The sequence below is a fragment of the Caloenas nicobarica genome, chromosome 5 (genome assembly GCF_036013445.1).
Source record: "Caloenas nicobarica isolate bCalNic1 chromosome 5, bCalNic1.hap1, whole genome shotgun sequence".
In the NCBI taxonomy this organism is placed as follows: Eukaryota; Metazoa; Chordata; class Aves; order Columbiformes; family Columbidae; genus Caloenas; species Caloenas nicobarica.
Genome location: NC_088249.1, coordinates 39,858,250 through 39,878,003, shown reverse-complemented (window position 1 = coordinate 39,878,003; position 19,754 = coordinate 39,858,250). Strand labels below are relative to the sequence as shown.

The 19,754-nt window shown below is 40.0% G+C and overlaps 1 protein-coding gene across 1 annotated transcript in view; it reads right to left on the bottom strand.

Moving 5' to 3' along the window:
* Positions 1-19,754, bottom strand: part of SPTBN5 (spectrin beta, non-erythrocytic 5) — a 98,602-nt gene that overhangs the window by 7,885 nt on the left and 70,963 nt on the right. The window contains exons 44-60 of the mRNA XM_065635520.1: positions 19,474-19,662; positions 18,384-18,461; positions 16,804-16,976; positions 15,653-15,743; positions 14,869-15,015; positions 13,114-13,251; positions 12,131-12,387; positions 11,776-11,962; positions 8,658-8,870; positions 8,090-8,286; positions 7,300-7,504; positions 6,367-6,561; positions 5,097-5,252; positions 4,355-4,572; positions 2,661-2,850; positions 1,504-1,680; positions 530-634 (exon numbers count right to left, since the gene is read on the bottom strand). Of these exons, the coding sequence (XP_065491592.1) occupies positions 530-634; positions 1,504-1,680; positions 2,661-2,850; positions 4,355-4,572; positions 5,097-5,252; positions 6,367-6,561; positions 7,300-7,504; positions 8,090-8,286; positions 8,658-8,870; positions 11,776-11,962; positions 12,131-12,387; positions 13,114-13,251; positions 14,869-15,015; positions 15,653-15,743; positions 16,804-16,976; positions 18,384-18,461; positions 19,474-19,662 (2,916 nt within the window). The remainder of the gene's footprint in view (positions 1-529; positions 635-1,503; positions 1,681-2,660; positions 2,851-4,354; positions 4,573-5,096; positions 5,253-6,366; positions 6,562-7,299; positions 7,505-8,089; positions 8,287-8,657; positions 8,871-11,775; positions 11,963-12,130; positions 12,388-13,113; positions 13,252-14,868; positions 15,016-15,652; positions 15,744-16,803; positions 16,977-18,383; positions 18,462-19,473; positions 19,663-19,754) is intronic.

The following is a 19,754-nucleotide window of genomic DNA, read 5'->3' as shown; positions in this document are numbered from 1 at the left end:
CAGGAAAATAATTTTAAAGACCCACTGAAACAGGATCTGGGAGGCTGACAGAATATTTTTGTACTTAATACAATCCATTGTAGAACTCTGATGCCAGAAGGAAAAAGGCCTCTCTCTGCCTTGGTCTCCCCCTTTATTTTCAGCCCTTTCCAATCTTCCAGCACTGTCAGGTGGCTGCAGCTCCCTGCTGGAATCCTAAATTAATCAGAATCTCCCCATCCATGTAGCGAGGGATCACCCTGTTTCTCACACAGCAATGTGCATTACACACCCTTTTTGCTGCTCCTGGCAGAAGAAAGCTTCCACTTCTCCCTTAGAGCTTTTGCAAGCTAGTTGGACTCTTTTGATCGATCCATGTATAGGTCTTTTTCTCAACTGCTCTATCTGCAATATCTCAGCTTTTGTCATTCATGTACTCTGTTTATCTCAGCACAGGAGTTCATTTTTCCATGGAGTTACTGAGCCCCAAACATTCAAGGACCCGCATTATCCTGTTTCCTACACAGCTTGTCAACCTTCTACTTCTCACCTTAGTTTTCCTGCTGAGTTGTGTGAATTTCTCCTCCTGAGCTGCAAGCATCTTCTCAAAATCATGATGTTTCTTCAGTAGTTCTTCTACTTCAGACACTGAATCCTGAATGGAAAAAATATCAGATACAGAAGTCCAAAGTCAAATCCAATGGAAGAGATTATGCCTAAAATGTTCAGATTTACCTATTCTATGCAGCCAAATGATGATTCTGAATTTTTTGTAATTGAATGTCTAAACCCCTGGTAGTGTGTGAAACATCTTAACTTACACTTAAAAAAAGGTCTGTAGCTCCCAGTCTGTCTGCTGTAAATGAAAAAAAGTGCTCAAATAACAACCTTCTTTTTTTTCTGTGAAGCCATGTAGTACCATTACAGCTGTTTACATACAGATTAGGTACTTGGACTTTGGCTTGTACTAGACACAGAGTTTATTCCTGCCCTACAACACTTGCATCTTAAACCTCTGTCTTGCTCTCTGCTTAGTTTCTGATACCTGAGTTTATGACATTGTTTTGCCATCTTATAAACCATCAGATGACAGTCAATAATGAGGAAAAATCCCCAAATTATGTATGCTGGTGTTTAAATAGGAATTTGCAACCTAGCTGCCAAGTCTTCTGTGCAAAACATTCTACTGCCCAACACAAGGTGGGGAAAAACCCCTTTTCCTTTCAAAATAGGCTCTCAACATGACAGAGAAGGTCGAACCTTTTGCAAGTTATCTTATTATGTGAAAAAATTATCTGGAATTCCCCCCAGTTTTCTACCACCTCCTGGAAGCCACCATCTCCTGGAGCTCATCACCATGTAAAATGCGGCAACTCTCCTGGGCTCACTTCTGCAAGAGGACAGAGCTCCTGCCCTTTGTAATCTCAAGGGTGCATTGCTGTTTAGACTGTGATTAACTTCACACCCCAAGCACTCTGTGTATGCTAAGAGACAGTTCAACAGTGTTGCACTCTTGTTACTCACCCCATAGCTAGGGTCTGAAAGAAAGCTCTCCTTGGCAGCCAGCCATGCTTCTGCTTGTTCTAGCTCTCTGCGGAGTAATTGAATCTCCCAGTTTTCTTCATATAACTCTTTCCTCATATCCCAACTCTCCTTTACCTTCTTCATCAGCTCTGACAGTTCTAACAGTTTTTCCTCAATCTAGAAAAATAAAAATTGCAATGCCAAGAGGTGAAAAATCCAATCAGACTTTCATGTGACAGCCAACTAGCATGTAAACTGCCCTCACGATCCTGAAGATGACCTCTAGATAACTTTGTGGTGTTAACATAGTTTAGAAAGGACCTCTGAGTCCTCATTTTTCTTACTTGAATTCACTTAGCCTGTATTTTGTATAGCTATATAATTGTATGCATATTCCACATACTGTATGACCAATCTTCTGCTCTATGCTTTTCCATGATGAAACTTTATATCCCTGCAATTTGTATTATAGAACTAGCAAGAACCAGAAGATTCAACAAATACATCCATTTATGGCAAGGCAAGAGTGGAGAGCCTTAAACTGTGGGAAGTTCTCTTAATTCTTTTTGTAATGGAAGTACTGTAATCTTGCATAAATTCTGAAGATGTTTTTGATGGTGTAATCTCTGGATCTACTGACAGTATTAAGACAAGCTTGGGACCATTGCAAAGGTCAAAGTCTTAAGGTACGTAGATAACAGGATCATGGAAATTTTAACATTCTTGCCCCTTTGGCTCTATAACATTTCTGAAGAATTACACATCTTTTGGTGCACCCAGGACATCACTCCATCCTATAGCTGATTGTACTGTGATGTATTTTATCCTAGGTCTTGCGTAGTTAAATGCCAAAATCTCATTTATGTGGCACAACTTTTCTGTGGAATAGCAACACCCCTCTACCCCCCACATAGCCATAATCAGTCCAATGACTATTCTTTTATGGTCAGCTTCAAAAATTAATTTTTAGAGAAGCAAGAACTTTAAAAATGTGTTTTCTTTTTCTACATGTCACTTGAAGTCTGCAGCTTTTAATAGTAGATAACCTGACTGTCCTGTTTAGTTCTTCTGTTTTGAGGGACAAAGCTGCAGCTCCTGCCTATTTAATGTCTTCTTTGTTCACTCTTGTTTGTAAAATATTCAACTCAGCAACACACCTCTACAGACATGAAATGCCCATTCTTCATCAGGTCACCTCCTGCCCGCTGCATTTCTTCATATTTTAGCCACTGCTTCTCTATCTCACGCTTGTATTCCTCATGACGCTTGATAAGCAGTTCAGCTCCCAGGACATCATTGGCCAGTTCCTCAGATATCACTAGTGCGTGCATCTCATTGGCCCAGGCCCTACAGGAGAGAGTCAAAAAGGGTAAAAAAAGAAGGAAGCTGAGTCTGTTGGATACTCAGGAATGCACACATCGTGTGGTTGTGGACACATTTACAGACTTTTATTTGCTCACAAAAGATATGAATATACAAATACCTTGACAAAGATTCACTCATGCATCTATGGACTTCCATAACCTGATGCAATTTCCCAGTGCTGTTTCAATACCCAGCCTGTTAGAAGGGCAGCTGCAGCACCTATATATACTGAAGCACTGTGCATTCAAATCCCCAGAAAGAACCATAACTGCAAAAGCCTAGCCTGTACACATTCACACTACTTTAATATATGGTGCAGGGACACAGAGAATTTCAGCAGTCCATCTAACCGTATAATCATGCATGAAAGTACTTCATAGGCATACAGAGCACTCATGCAAAGAAGTGTATTGATAGACATTTTTTAAGGAAAATTTTCTACTCTGTGAGCCTCAACAGGCATAAACCAATGCATCTTGATTTACCTGAGCTCAGGATCTACCCCTTAGCATAGTAAATCTCCAACAGTCAGTGGTAACCACTTCACTGTGTTTCTACTCCTGTCATGGATTAACTCTTTCCTTACTGACACTGAACTAAAAAGTCCATATTTCTTCTGTGAGAAATCCTGTTTAAAAACACAATTTCTATCAAAAATGTATCAATTTTGATGAAAATTACACTAAAATAATAAAATATAATATTTTAGTATCGGTCTGCCACTTTGAGTATAGCATCTTTCCATTATTTATTTCAATTTTTACATTACATACTTCGACATGTTGATTTAAAAAAATGAAACGTGTAGCTCGATATCTCTTTTTAAAAAAATAATATTTTGTAGATGCTTTAAACATTCAACATTTGGTTCTAATTCAGATTAAAAAAGGAAAAAAAATACCATGGAATTGCCCAGCAATTGAATTCTTGCAAAAAATCTACCCCTAATGAGAACGGACAAAAGAGTGTGTGCCTATGGGCAATGGCATTTAATACAAGTGCACAAAACACTTTCAGCACTTGAGGAAGTTCTAACCTATTCTAGAAGGTTATCTTTAATGTAGTTGCTTTGACTCTGAGAAAAACGGGCACTGGTGTCTGTACAGGTGTACAAATTGCTCGGCTGTCTAGCAGAGACTCCCGCATCTTCCTACAGAATTAACAGTATTTTCAACTGGAATTGTGAGACTACCAAATCTATCCAGAGTGACTAAACTCTCCAAGACTGTCTAGGAAATAGTCTAAAAATGTGGGTTTGTCAGGCACATTGTGCTGGAGCGGAGTGGCATGGTCACCTCTGATCTGTGGTAAATTCTGTGAAGTGCTGTTGAGAAGGTGACACATATTATTATCCAAAGAGATTTGCAAGCAAGTTGTGGAGCACCTGGTACAGGAGTCACATAACTGACTGGTGTCATTTAGATAATCCTATATGGGAAAGACAAGAAATAAGGCCCACTGCCAAACTCAAGGGGCTGAAACATACATGAGCTCCCTGCAGTCGTTGAAGTAGAGCTGGACTTGTTCTGCTTGGCTCAGTCTTGCTTTCCTCTCTGTAAACTTCTGGCCCAGGTTTTCCCAGCACTCATCCACATCTGTCAGTCTCTCCATGATGTTTTCCCTGACTTGAGGGTATGTGCGGCTGAGGTGCCAAGCCTCTCCCCGAATCCGTTCCAGCTCTTTCATGATGGCTCCTAGATCTCTCTGAAACAGAGACAGAATGGATTATAAGACCAACTCACTACTTACACCTATCAAAAGCAGATTTTAAAGATGGTGCATATCTTTTCTAGCCACTGGCTGCACAGAGGCTAGAAATCTGACTCTGTTAATACTTTTCCTTTGTTTCCTCCTAATGCCATTTAACATTCATCATCAAATGTCAAAGAAGCTTCTTTAGATGTGACACGCTGATTGTTTTGATAAGTGTGGAGCTGAAGTCTCTTGTCATTCAGATTACACCTTTATAATCATAATAGATCAGAACAGATTTAGAAGAGAAGCTCATCCTTAGATGGAAAAGCAGAAATAACATAATATCATAATATTAAAAACAGGAGGAAAAGGCCCCCTTCTGTGAAGCACAAAGAATATTTCAGGGTACAATAATTTTTTTTTTTTTGGTCTGCAAACAAGACACTTGAGAGGATTTCAAGGCAAGCATCAGCCTCCTTTTTTTTTTTGCCATTCATGCTTTTCTGCCACTACTTCATGACAGATCTCCTTACCTCTACTCCCTCAAGCTGGCTGAGAAGTGTCTGTACGCCTGGAAGATCATATCCATAATCTTCTATATCCACTACTGCTTCTTTCTCCTGCATCCAGCCCTTTACTTCATCCACATCATGATCATACTGGTGAACATGCCGGGCTGCTATTAGATTCTAGAATAAAGAAACAATTTAATGGTAATACTATACATCACATCTGCAGCACAAAAAAGGGCAACCCTAATATGTCCTAATGCAGTACAGACTGAACAAAAGCAGGAGTGAAACTCCTTCATAATTAAGTCACCTGAAACTGAGGTGTTCAAGCTAACCCAATTTCCCCAAGTTCTCTTTGTCAATGGAAAGAAACAGATTTCTCCAAAGAGCAATTTATCTCGACATGTAAGATGAATGATCAAGATGGAGAGCATGAATTAGCTTCTAAAGGTAGCTCGCTCAGCCACAAAAAGTGCCCTAAAAAACTTGCTTGGAATATAGGCCTACCCTGCAAACAGTGAAAATAAGAGGACCTAAGTGAAAATTAGGTTTTCTGAAATGAAAGGATTACAAATGTTCTAATACTATTTTAAATTCAAACTATATACTAACAATTATCATGCATTTACTGCGGCTAACAGATAATAGCAGGCTTGAGCTATTTCTTAAGCAAAATGTATATGCAACAGTAGTGAAAAAGAAGTGTTGAGGACATCTGACATTTTACGTTCTCCTTAAAGCAAACAAAAATGTTGAGTTCTATGTGTCCTCGCTGCTTTTCCAAACACGTCTGTGACTGAAGTTTTATGAGAGGCGGTGAGCTGATTTAACAGCTAACTGCTGCCAAAGGGCAGGGGTTTTAACTCTGTGTCCTCTATCACCTTCTCTCCCACACTCCTTCTTTGACTTCAAGTAACTAACGCAGCAAAAAAGTCTGGAGAGTTTTCATCTTGTTTAATAAGCTGAAGTAGTTCAATAGAGTCCAATGAATGCCAGAGCTGGCCTCCTGTTAGTGGTTGTAAACCATTAGATTGGCTTAGTTTTACAAGAAACCACAGCTAGCAGTGAATTAAGGAGAACAGAATTACTCTAGGCTGTTAAATATCTTTCAAGTATAAATCTTGCCAGAAACAGTAGGGTAAGCAGTGGCTATAAAGGGAATAGAACAGAACACACCCATTGCTCTTATAAACCTTGTGTTTCAACGTGAGCAATGCACTGGTTTGGGAAAGGAAGAAGGACACAGGAAACTGCAGGGGATTCAATGCCCGTTTTTCATGGTATTTCCTACCTCTGTTCTTGTCTGGATGGCATGACACAGCTTCTCCCATGTCTCATTGATTTGCTTCGTTCTCTTCTGGATAATGTCCATCTTGCTGTGGCACTCCTTCTCTAGTTTAGACGCTAACTCGTTTAAGGAGAGAACTTTGGAATGTCCCAGAGGTTTCGCCTCATTTACAAAATCTTTAAACTTTTTCTCCAGCACCTGCAGGATAAACGGTGGCACAGATATAAGAATTTCTGCCTACTACTACGAGAGAGAGGCAGAAGGAATCACTTTCTCTGTACCGTATAACACAAAAGCTATGTATTGCAGTCTACAAGTGCAAATCACTCAATAAATCCAGATGATCTGGATTCGGAAGGTGGCATCTACTATCTTGATCATTTAACATCTTATATCAGAGAGAAAAATCACCTACATCCTAACAAATGGATGCTGCCCAGATCAAAAGCTAAGAAACATAACCTGTTAGGCTGTCCACATATGCAGCAGTTGTTGAGAAGGGGATGCTATGAATTATATATATGCACTATGTGCCTTAGGGAGAAATTTATCCTTGAAATCAGCAGCTAGAGGTGTGAATGCTGCATCCCACTGTTTTCCACTGAAATTGTTACAAGACCATGGCCCTGGTCATATCAAAATTTTACGTCCTTTCAAATTTATAATCAGGGCCAGCAGTAAAGTGTGCTGACAACACCTTATCCCAAGAAAAAGATAACTTTCTGATGCACCTACTTTTTCTGTTAGAAGGTGCTACCTCAGAGAGCCCTGTACGAGCAGACAGAAAGCAGTCCAAGTTCTTGCTGCAGAGAGAACTGGTTTGCTTAGTTTTTGTCACTGGAACATGCTTCACTGTCAGCAGCTACACAAAACTTGGGAGCAAATATATTCCTGCTTTGCCACACAATACATACAATACCTTTTATTTTCTTTTACCTCAACATCATCTAAGTCCTGCCCATAGTCATCAGACTCTGCCACAGACTGTTTACTGGAAAGCCATGCATCCACCAGCTGGAATTCTCTTTCAAACTGATAGAGCTGGAATTGTTCTTGCAGGTGTTTTCTCTGGGTCTCAGCCTTCTGTAGCAGAGACTGATAGTCTGCTAGGATCCCCCGGAGTTTTGAAAGTATGGCTGGACTGCAAAGAACGAGAATCAGAAGGTATGTCTTTGTTTTAGTGTTCTTTTTGATCATTGTCTTTTCTGACAGGTTGAATTATCAACACCTTCAAAATATAGAAGAAACCAGATAACATCACGGAGTGAGTTATGCAAAGCCGTTAAAACCAGCTAGTTCAGTAAATTAAAGTATCTTACACGGGTGGTTTTTTTTTTTCACTTCCTCCTCCCCAGATATAAAAGTAAACTGGCAATGAAAAACAGTGAACCATCAAGAATTCCTGTTGCCTTTCCCAAGCACAATGTTTTTTGAACCTTAGTGGTAAACGAGAACTACATGACATGCCTGGAAATAGACAATGGACAAAGAAGCTGATCTGCACTAATTGGCCTGTCATTAAAAAACAACAGTCATTTAAACATTAAAACAATCATTAAGCTTTTTGGGGGCTCAGTGTGCGTGATCATAGTGAAGGAAAGATTGATGTCCCCTGAAGTCATATTTCTAGCCATCAAACAGCTACTGAAGGTTGAACTTTTCTGTATTTGCCTTCTCTGCGCATTTATGTTAGACCTGGAGCAGAAGCCTGTTTTCACTTTCCTACCTCTCTGGGCTGCCTTTGTTTATTAAGCTGGCACCTGTCTCCTGTACTTTCTCAATCCGGGGTCTGAAACCATCCATGTCCAGCTTGGTAGCTTCAAGTTTACGAAGTAAAGCTTGTGTGGATTCTTCATTTTTCCCATAATCAGAGGTCTCCAGAATGAAGCTCCTCTCTGCCAGCCATGCCTCCACCTCCAGTAGCTGTATAAAATACAGGGACAAGCCTGAACACAGCTGTGTTTAGGTCAAGACAAAAAACCTCCTGGAAAGCTGTGGTGTCCAAAGAGACACAACAGTGAAAACAGAAAGCAGCTTAGGTGTCTACCTGTAGTGCAATCTAGCAGACACTATTCAAAAAAATACATACCCAGAACCCAGTAATTAAAGTTACATGTTTATCCCTCACTGCGGTTACTGTTATTTCTCTTCTGTATCCATATTTACCAGACAGGAAAAATCAGGACAGTATGAATTCTGCTCATATCTCAGCAATTGCATCCATTCAACAATATAGGTATCAGTTCTTTTAAGCAAAGGAAGACCAAAAGAAATCTATTGTGAACCATCTTTACCTCATTTAGGAACAGATGGGCCTCGTATGACTGCATGAGCCGCTGTCTCCTCTCTTGAGCCTCTGCTTTCAATGTTTCTACAGAAGTCTCAAGTTCCTTCATATGCTCCATAATCTTGCGAGAGGCTGAGTGGCCTCCCCTTACCAGTTTCTGCCCTGTACTCAGCACTGCTTTAGTCAAAGCATCCCGACTGCTTATCTCATTCTCCAAATTCTGGAAAGAGTAAAAAGTAAAATGGCAGACCAAAAAGAAAAGCTATGGAGATTTTTATACCAGATAATGTAGTAATGTAATTCAATTATAAATCTGGTTTTTATACATCAAAATGGGTCAGAGGTGCAATGCTTGAAATAGATGCTTGAAATGGAGTGGAGGAGTTTTTTGGGGTAAAGGAGTGATTATAGAAATAAAATACAGCCATGAAGTTTGGACTTTGGTGTGTATTCACCTCAGAGTGTGGAAAAAAAGGGTTCTAACCACAAACCTCTTATCCATAAATTCCCCTGAAATATATGCACTTCCACCCCTTTACATGGTGTTTCTTGAATTAAAATATGTCTAGGGAAGGGAAATCAATTCAGCTGCTCATCAGAATTTATCACTTGCCAGTGTATTTGTTGAAGATGCAGCTTTGCATAACGGCCACTGCAAACACTGTGGGTACACATACTACCAGGCAGCCATGAGGACAAGTAGAGAAGAAAACTACCTGAACCGGTTCTCAGAGACTTTACTTGAAATTAATCTTTGAAGACTGGTAGAGTTTTAAACTATATGCCTACCTCCGTATACTCCCTCATATGATATTTGCCTGGGTGGGCAAGGACCATGCCATCAATTTGTCTGTGGACAGATGTGCATTTCCTGGCTAACTACACCTGAGCACAAATCAACCCCACCATTTTACAACTGTTCTGTTTCTTTGTATAGCTATGACACAGACAGACTGCAATGCTGTGTTAATGTAGAAGAGATGCCATCTCTGGGGAGAGGAGCTGTTTTTTCAACTTAATTATCAGACTTGGCTGGAAAAGAGCTCTGATTCTAATCTTGCGTTTAACTTCCCCCTATTAATTTCAAGACAGCCACTATGTTGTTGAAAAGTGACACCATATCTGATCCCAGCAGAATGAAATCTAGTGGCAAAGATTATGAAGCATCTTGTACTATATATTAATAACAAGCTAGGAGCATGACAAACAACTTTGCAGTTGGACATTTAGGAACATGTATTCACAAGACTTCATTTATAACAACAGGAATTTAAAAAAAAATGGGGGGAGAGGGCAGTGAGGGGAAACTCTGTTCCAAGCCAAGCAGCTGTGTGTATATATATTATATTTGTGAGTAAATGCAGTTTTGAAGAGAATATTTTTTTTAGGGTGATACATATCACGCATAATCTCTTTTGTGGTAATGAACCAAGGACAGAATTTTGCAAATCCGGCTCATTAAGATAAACAATAGAGGGTGGAACTATTAGTATATTAAATTCTCGACGGTTATGGTACCTCTGACATTTGTTTGCCTGCATCAATAAAACCCCAAAGTTGTAGAGACTCTAGCTCCTAAAAGACTGAGAATTTAAAGCTTATATTTTAATCCTGCTTCTGGGAGAATAAGAAGCAAAATGGCAGAAAGAATTGTCATTTCATTATGCACTGGTGTTATGGTCTATATCTCTCATTCTCACAGTTCATTGAAATATTTTGAGCCCTGGCCAATTAACACAAAGATAATTGCAGCCTAAAGCTGCTTCTCCACTGTTTCTTCAGTTATCTCAAGTATTTTCTGAGATTAATTCAGCTCAAACATTCCTTTCTTCTGTGAACCTAATAACTTCCCTACCATGTCAATCTGTTCATAATTTTTAGGACTAATTGCACACATAACATTTATACTATAATCATGATGAAACTGTTTAATCTCAAAGTCACCAACTGCATTTTGCTTAAATACAGAGTTTTTACAAATATGAGAATGACACTTAGTCCTAAGAAGGTGCAAACTATTTAGAATATACCTATGGGTCTTACTCAGGAATATTCTGGAAGATGCCTTTAAGAGCATCTTACAAGTCTTCATTAAATTGTGAGTACACTTCGGATAAATCAACTTTTTAATAGACTTCATCCCTGTCCTAGTATGTCACCTGTAGCAGTCTCGACTCTTTTCCCTGGAGACACATCAAACTTTTTGTAAGTTCAGATTTGCATTTGTAGACATGCAGATTGCACCAAATGCTTGGGCCTACTCTCTCTCTCTGTCTATATATCACACATACACCTACTTTACAAGATATTCTGTCTTTCCCAGACCTATTGCAGATTGCACAGATTTTCCCGAGGCACTTGACCTGGCACTTAAATGGGCTGTCATTTGCTAATATTAAACACCAATAGCTTCTGAAAACTTCCAGCAGGATTGTTTTTTTTCTTCCACTTCATGTTTGCAAAGAGACAGTTCTCCTTATTAAAAACAAACAAACAAACAAACAAACAAACAAACAATTAGGAAAGCAGCTGCTGTTTTATTGGTATTTGAGATGACAGTGTTCCAGGCACTGCCTTCTCTGATGGCCTATCTGAACCTTGTGACACAATTCAATGACTATCTGGAAAGCTACCACTGGGATGAAGGCCAGCTAAGGATCATTATAATATTCTGTTAACTCCCTCCAGACTAGAAAGAGTTTTGGGGAAACTTTCCTGTGAGCAAAACCTGAGACATCTCAGCAACGAGCTTGCTTGGTTCAAAGCATTTTGTGAGGACATCTGTTGCCCAAGGAAGCTATGATAGCATGCACAACACTTAGTAAAATGTATTCTGTAGTGTAAAGGTCAGGTTTTGAACTCACTTCAAAGAAAGAGCCACAGAAAAGCATATGGTCTTCTACCTACACCACTGCAATAATAAGCAATGTAGAATCCCACATGTTGCCAAGTCATGGACATATCCTTCAAAAAATGTCATTATTATCAGACGAAGATGAAAGTAATCCCTGGCATCATGAATCCTGTTATTCAAAGCACAGTAGATGAAGTTTGCCAGAGGCAAATTGAATTCTGTGTTCTCTCTTTGATTCTAAAGACTGAGAATGGTTCTCACACGACATTACCTGGTGCTTTTCTTGTAGACTCTGAACAGTTGCCAGGGAATGGCCATAATCCCTGGAGGAAGCCATGGGGAGCTTCTCATGAACCCAGGCCAACTCCTCATCAATATCTCGGAAGAATTGGTATTGAAGTCTGCTTGCCTCCAGACTCCCACGTCTCTCCTGCAGAGGATCACGTAGACTTTTGTATCTGTAGGTTTTAAATGGAATCAAATGAGGACCACAGATTAATAAGGAATGAATGCGAAACATTATTTTCAGGATGATGTAGAAAAGGAAAGAAAAAAAAATGCAGGAAAGAAAAAGCCTGATAAAAATAGGAAAAAGATGTCAGGAGACAGGCCATGCACTCTCAAACCTCTGCACCAGCTGATCCACTCTCTCTTCTAGTTCATCCGCAAGGAAATGCTTCTCCTTCTGGAACTGCTGAGCTGTGACCACAAGCTCTTGCAGCCGGTCCCTATGACCAGCAATATCTTCCTCCAGTTCCTCTTGTTTCTTCAGATGACTGTTCAAAACCACCAGATCATTGTTGCTATATGGTGCTTTCAACTCATTTTCCACATCTTCCAACCATTTCTCCATATCCTCTACGCTTCGCTGAAAATGGAGGCCCTGAGGTGAAGTGGGAAGAAAATAAAAGATCTTTTAAACCTTTAGGACGGACAACATGATGTAAAAGTTTGGCCACTTTCAGTAAGAATTATATACAAACACAGAAAAACTTCCCAGTGCTCAGTGAACAATTCCCAGATATGATGGTGGTCCACATGAAGAAGAAAATTCAGTCAGAGTGAACGTGAGAATGGATGCAGAGAACATCAAGACCTAATCTTACTTCTGCTGCACGAATACCAACAATGGACACAGTACCTTAAAAAGAAGCCATTTAAAGGGAGAGCTCTATTTTATATATACCCACAGAGTGTCTGATAGCCTATGCAAAACTCACAGTCATGAGAAGTCACATGTCTGGAGCTAGAAGAATGAAAGGCAGCTGTGGGTTTATTTCTCATTGTGTCAGAGAAAAGATGCCATTGGGACAGATGCAGAGAGCTGACATTTTCTCTCAGTATCAATCTCTGGAATTCCGATCTAAACCAGCAGCAGAAAGCAGAAGGGAATACAGCCTACAAATCCTTTTCCCTCCATAAGGATCTCCAGTTTTCCCAGCACTTCCATTCAATCAGTCCACAATTAGTAGTTTCTTTGCTCTAACGGTCTTGAGGAATCAGGTTTGATTGTATCAAATGACACACTCATAGATGAGATGTGTAGGAAGGCAGCCATGCTGTCTCTGGAAATGACACCAAGACCCAGCCACTGGCCTCCCTGCATTACCTTGTAAGCATCCTGCAGCTTGGCCCGTTTATCCTGGCAACTTGCTAGCAGTTCCTCCCATAGCTCTTCCATTTCTTGTAGTCTGGACTGAATGGCTTCAGGGGCATAGTGCTTCTCACGAAGCATCTTCTCCCCTTCCTATAACAGAGAGAACAGTTATAGTTTTCTTCCTTTGCTGAACACACCAGAACATACTCCTTTTGCCTCTGTAAACAGAGTTTACTGGCACTGATATGTAAAGGGCTGGCTGCAGCCATCACTTACTGACATAACAGATAGAAGACGAACAGATCTGCAGAAGGAAAAACAGATAAAAGCAAAATACTTATTGAAATTAGCACAGAGACCGATTTTCCTGTTTTTTCTGGCCTCTAAAGTTATTTGAAATGCTGGAAGGCAATGTTAGAAGACAAAGGGTGAAGAGAGTTTTCATTACACAACAGCTACATTGCCTGAAAGTTGGCAGGGAGCCTAATTTGCAAGCACTCAGTTTTTTCTATGATGTCCCACATTCTACGATCATTGTTTGAGATTGCCCAGTCACCTGTCCTTTTCTAGTCCCTTATTTGCATGTTAAGAGAGAACTATCTTCTGCAAGTGAACCACTGTGTAGGATAATAAAACCTCTTTTAACCATGTACCGTTGTACCACTGTATTATGCAATAAAAGTGTATCTGCATTTCTATCTCCTGAGCTGCAGATGCTTAACAGGTTGGCAGAAGAAGAGGCAGAGGGGGCACAGTAAGACCTCCATCAGGTAGAAGAGTCTCTAGGCATATCCTTAAGCTGGGACTGAGTTTGCTTTAGAGTGTTAAATCAAGCTATTTCTATATTTTGCAATGAGGAAGAGGAGGCACAGCAAGAGAAAGATGCTATACCAGGACAGCATATGTTAATTTTCTTCTAAAGAGCAACCACTAATGTTATTCCCAACCAAAAAGACAGGTTATCAAGAAATAATGAGAAAGAGCTCGTGCAAACAACTCTTTAAAAACAGATTAGAGAGACTTGTAACTCTACCCTTTAACCTCCCTGTTGTGCCTACACACAGGGGGGTTAAAAGTTTTTGATTTTTGATTTTTTTTTTTAAAAAAAGGGGAACTTGACAATACTGGATGAAAGTAGAGTCTGAAGAGGGAATCTATGTTTAATGCTTAGTTATCTATTGCAAAATACAGCTAGTAAGCACTGTGCTGAAAATAAGGTTAATAAACATGTAACAGTCTGTCCTTCCAAACTCATCATCTGATCACAGCTTCTGCCAAGTATCTGACAAAGCTTGTCAGACTTGCCTCATATCTCTCCTACTAGTGTGTCTCTGCAAAGGCAACAGTTGAAAACTCTTCTTTTTGTTGGACACAGCTTATCTGACTTGTTGAAGTTGTACATCCAATCAGCTAGGTTCTCTGCTGGAAAGAAACAGGTGTCCCTCTAAAGTGGCATCACTCCAGAGAAGAAGTCCCTAAAGCCAGCTGACTGAATCTTTAATTGAAAGCACCTATTTCTTTCCATTGCATGCAAAGTGAATATAGATAGCAAGCTCACACTAGACAATAAGTTGAAAGAAACCAACGGTGACAGAAAGTTCTTGATGGACGCAGAAAGAATAAGCTTCCCAGTCCTCTCAGAGACAGCATGAATGATATCAGTGAGGGGACAGTGATTCCCTCTCGCTTGAGATCGCTAATTCAGACTGTCTGCAAAGTCTGTCATGCCAGTTGCCCCCCCCTTGCCATCACCCCTGCTTCTCTCACAGATTTGATGGAGTCCAGACGGTTTCTATTGGCCATGATCTCTGCTTGGAAAGTCTGGTGCTTCTGCAGTTTGGTCTGCAGATTGCTTGGATCCTTCCAGCTGTCATCCTGGGCAATGCTATTCTTCTCATTGATCCAGGCAGCCACCTTTGGGTAGAAAAGAACAAAAGCAGATAAAACCTCAGCTCTGACCTGCCAGGCTCTCCTCTAATATGTATAAAACATGGGACTAGTGAGTGAGGATACAAATGAGTTGTCCTTCTGAGGTTCTGCTTCCCTAAGCTTCTCCTGTCTTTCATAACGAAGTCACCCCTATATCTGTTTGCCAGCACTGCTTCCAGGAAAGGCAGCTCTCTCCATCAGGTATTCCACGAGCAGTGAGAAAGTGTGTGGGCACATGTGCGCATGTACACACATGTGCATGGGGGAGAAAGGGCAATTATCTCCCTATTTATAACCCACTGTCAGTATCTCACAAGAAAAGAACTGATTTGTCCCTTCCTATGAATTTTAAAAGGGTGGCACATGCCCTTTTCATACATTTATTTCTTCTGCATTTTGCTGGTGTCCAAACAGATCTTTCTTCTGGTGACTGGAGGGAAGCTGTGACTTGGAAGCTGAAAAATATCCTTTCACTCTTATCCTCATCTTTCCCAATATCATCTCATTCCAGATTCAGTCCCTTGATTTTTCTCACAGCAAATCCCTTTGGGGATTCAGACCTACTCAGAGCAGCAAGTTTTAAGAAACCAGAATACAAGGAAACCTGTGTAATTAATTGTACCTCAAAGGAATTCCTCAGCAACTTCTGCAGAAGCCTTGATTCCTCTAGCAGACGTCTGCGAGCAGCAGCATTCTCCAGCAGTTTCTCTTTTCTGAGATGAAGATAGAAGTGTGAGGTAAAAGCTACAGAGTGAATTACATACGATAAGGGTTTTCAATCTCTAAAATACATGCAATCTCTCTAGGAGAGAACTGTGCATAATGTGCAGCCTCTCACGATTTGGACTGTCAGAGAAGATGCTCAGGACGCTATAGGGAAGATGACTAGCAGATACATATGTCTAAAGTACACACAAATTCTGTATACATGATAGCTGTCTCTAGGAATCACCATTATTGCCTTTCAGAGTGCAAGAGAATAAAAACTCAGCATGTTTCTTCTATGGGAAGTCTGTGAGTATGGTGGTATTTGTCACAGATAAACCAAAGCTACACCATCCTGTCACCTTCTTTCCAAATGTGGACCTGCAGCACTTTATTTGTGTTAATGCAGGCATGAGATATTTTGATCATATTAATACATTCATATGCTCACTTTCATCGTAAAGGAACTCCAGCCTCTCTTTGTAAGGGATCTCCAATCTCTCCTCATAAATTTTATGTCTATCTTTTCATCTGCCATAGCACTGAACACAAATGCTTCTACTGTCAGCACTTGTTTAAGATGAACGATATGCAATGTGCTGGGAGAAATAAAGTAATTCACATGAAAGGGCAAGATCTGATCAGAAAAACTGCAAAAACCCTAATAGATAATTTGTGCAGGGCTTTAAAATCAATCCCATTAGAGCAATGAAAAAGCAGTTGTGTACAAATGACCTTTCTTGATGGTATTTAATGATAATGAAGTATCTAAAGGCACAAAAGGCCTGTCTCTTGTTTGCAGCACTGTCCTTAAGGCCAGGCCAGGATACAGAAAACTTGCTTTTTTCTGAATCTCCCTCCTTCTACACTTAACTGTATTTTGGAAACCTCCTAATGAAATATTGATTAGACTCAGGCCAATTTGGCAAGATCACAGTGCAAGGCACAAAACTGAGTAAATGCAAACCAGGTTATGGTTCTCCTAAACCACTTAAAGACATTAGTCACATGGAAAGAGTCTCATTGCAAAAAAGAAGGGTGGCTGACATGGGAAGGGTTTGACTTCACCTCCTCAGAACAGCCTGGCATCTGTTGGTGATGTTGTCCGAGTCATAATGCTTGTTCTGAGTCAGCTGCTGGGCAAATGAAGCCATCTCATCAATTTTCTCCATCTGAGCTTCCAGGGCTTTTTCAAACTGTGCGTGTTTCCGCTGTAGGCTCTCCACACTAGACACTGAGTCCTGGATAGAATTCAACAAAGGGGAGCTGCTTTCAGGCAGTTTTTCCATCAAAAACTCGGATAATCCAGAAGCTAAATGGAATTTACCCACATTTGCAAGATGTCAAGAAAATTTGTCTTTGAAATTTATTGGCATTGAATCTGAGACTTGGGGCCTAACTGTTGATCTATGCATGGTCTAAGGCCATTATTTCAGGGTCAAGACTGAAGTAACTGCTGGATGCTTAGGTTCTCCTGCATATATCACTTCTCAAGAGATAAAGCATCAGCTCCTAATTGTAAATCAGTCTTAAGATAGATGCTATTTTGGAAGAAAATGTGGGATGCCAAAGTGAGATCAGAGTTAAGTGAACAAATATGTCACAGAAAGAGATTAAAATTAGAGCTCTGGTTTCAACCCATGGAATTTGGAAGAGCTCAGATCCCAATTTGAATTTGAGGACTGGAGTCTGAAATCACAGTTTATCTGGAGAAAAAACACAGAATTTGACTTCCTGTAACTTTTGTGAATCCCAAGCTTAATGACTCAGAGTCGTCTTTTCAGCACCCTTCTGCACTTTTAATTTTAGAATCAGTGGTGTCAAAACATTACCACAATAAACTCTGTTTTCCCACTATTCTGAAGGAAGCAATAAAACATCAAATAGGTCAGAAATAAATCTCAACTTCTGCGTGCTTAAATAAGTTATTGTAAGGAAAAATACACAGCATTTTCTGCACATTGCTGAGTTAAATATGACTGGAAAATGGGTGGCTCCTTCTAAGTCTGATACAGTTCAATGGAGGGGCTGTAAATACATACTTCCAGGCTGAAAACTACAGACATAGACACCAGCCACTAGCATTACATATTTTTCATAGCATTTGTACAAATTATGTCTACACTGAACTCTGAGATGTAATTGTAGTTCCCGCAGAGACAATAATTTGATAGCAGTACCTATGCAAGGTGCAGAGTAAGCTAAGCATCAGAACATATATCCAGCATCCTGCATAGCTTTTGCAACCCGTGCATTGGTCTGTGGTATCAGCTATTGCAGTGCTACTCGTACCTGAGGTATATAATTTAAAGTTACACTGGGCACGTCAGCAGTGACAGCAGTGGTGACTTGCACACTGCAGGTAAATGTATTAATATTTGGGTCATATATGACCAGTTAGAGAGATGCAGTCTCATTTTCCTGCTATAATCAGAGTAGTTGGACTGTTTCATTACTCTTGGGGCTGAGAATCCTATCTTGTGTAAAGCATCAAGGGAAAATATCTGATCCTGAACTCCCAACAAGACAGAGCAGTAAATTCAGAAGGAGAAAGATCACAGGAAGGTTCAGGGCACATCATCATACTTCACAGCTCCCTTTTCTCCACAATGATTACAGAGAAAATTGTAATTTCTCGGAGCACCTACCCCTAAGTCCTCATTGGCTAGGAAAGCCTCTTTGCTGCTGAGCCAGCTCTCAGTCTGTTCCACATAGCCGTAGAATTTCTGCACAGGGAAGAAAAAGCAGTCATAAACATGGTGTAAAACAGAGGCAAACCTGATTTTGGCAGAATACTCTGAAAAAACCCAAACTTCAGGGCTATTCCAAATATTAACTGCATAGCACTGGATGGCAATAAGCATTACATGCTACAAAATTCACATGCATAACAATTATTGTTGCAACTTTCTCCTTTATAATATGATTTTTTTTTCTAAGACATAGGATACAATACAAGTACTTGTAGCTTGTTTGCTGATAGTGTAGAGAGTGCTTTGTAATGTAACCGGCCAATAAAAAAGACAGTAACATGGCCTGAAATAAGTACAATGTGATACATAAAGAAGCATGAAAACAGCCCTTACCACATGGTTTAAGTCCTCATATACGTGAAGCTTTTTAGATGGGACTAGTAGCACAAGCTGTTATTTAAGGTATTTGACATTTGCCATTGTAAAATCTCCATTTCAGTTATTTCTAACTCTTGCCAACAAGGCATTTGAGCAGAATTTTTGTAAGTGATATGACTGTTACAGGGAAGTACTTCTGGAAAACTGCAGCTAAACCAGCTATTGTCTTAGAAAAATGCAGGGAAAAAAACAGTATTCTGTTGATGCTAAATTTTTCTTCAGATAATTTTTTTAAATACTTGCCTGCCTTCATGTTTCTTGGGGGAGGTTATTAAATTGAGTAGTGTGTTGTTCCATTTTAAGTATGTGCCTTTGCCAACTGCATGAGAGTTAGACCAAATTTTGCTAAGTTTTATAGCCTTTAAAAGACCTATGAGCACATATTCCACAAAAATTTCTTTGACTTTTAAAGGTACAATTTCTAGAAGTCCTGCCACCACTGAATGTACTTGGCCCTCAGCATGCCTTCTGGAAAACCATGAAGTATAAATTAAACACTGGGTATTATTAGCATATCTTTCATGACACCATTTTATACATCTGCTGTTTATTCTGAGGAAAGTTGTCGGTGGCATGTGCATTCTTCGTCAAATGTCTTTTTACTCACCTGTAAATCTTGTGCCTGGAACAGTTTTATATATTGCTCCTGCCACGCTTGGACCAATTCAGACCAGGCTTGCTGTAGTCTGGAGAGGGACTGGTGAATCTCAGGGGATGCATAGTGACCAGAATTGGCAAGTTCTTGACCATAGTTACTGAGAGAGTTGAATCTTTCCACTCGTGCTTCAATCTCCTCCTAAAATATATTACTAAGATTGATGTCAAGGGTTTACGGGATGCCAGTTATTCAGAATACAAGCCTTAAGGGGAAGAATATAGGCTGCAACT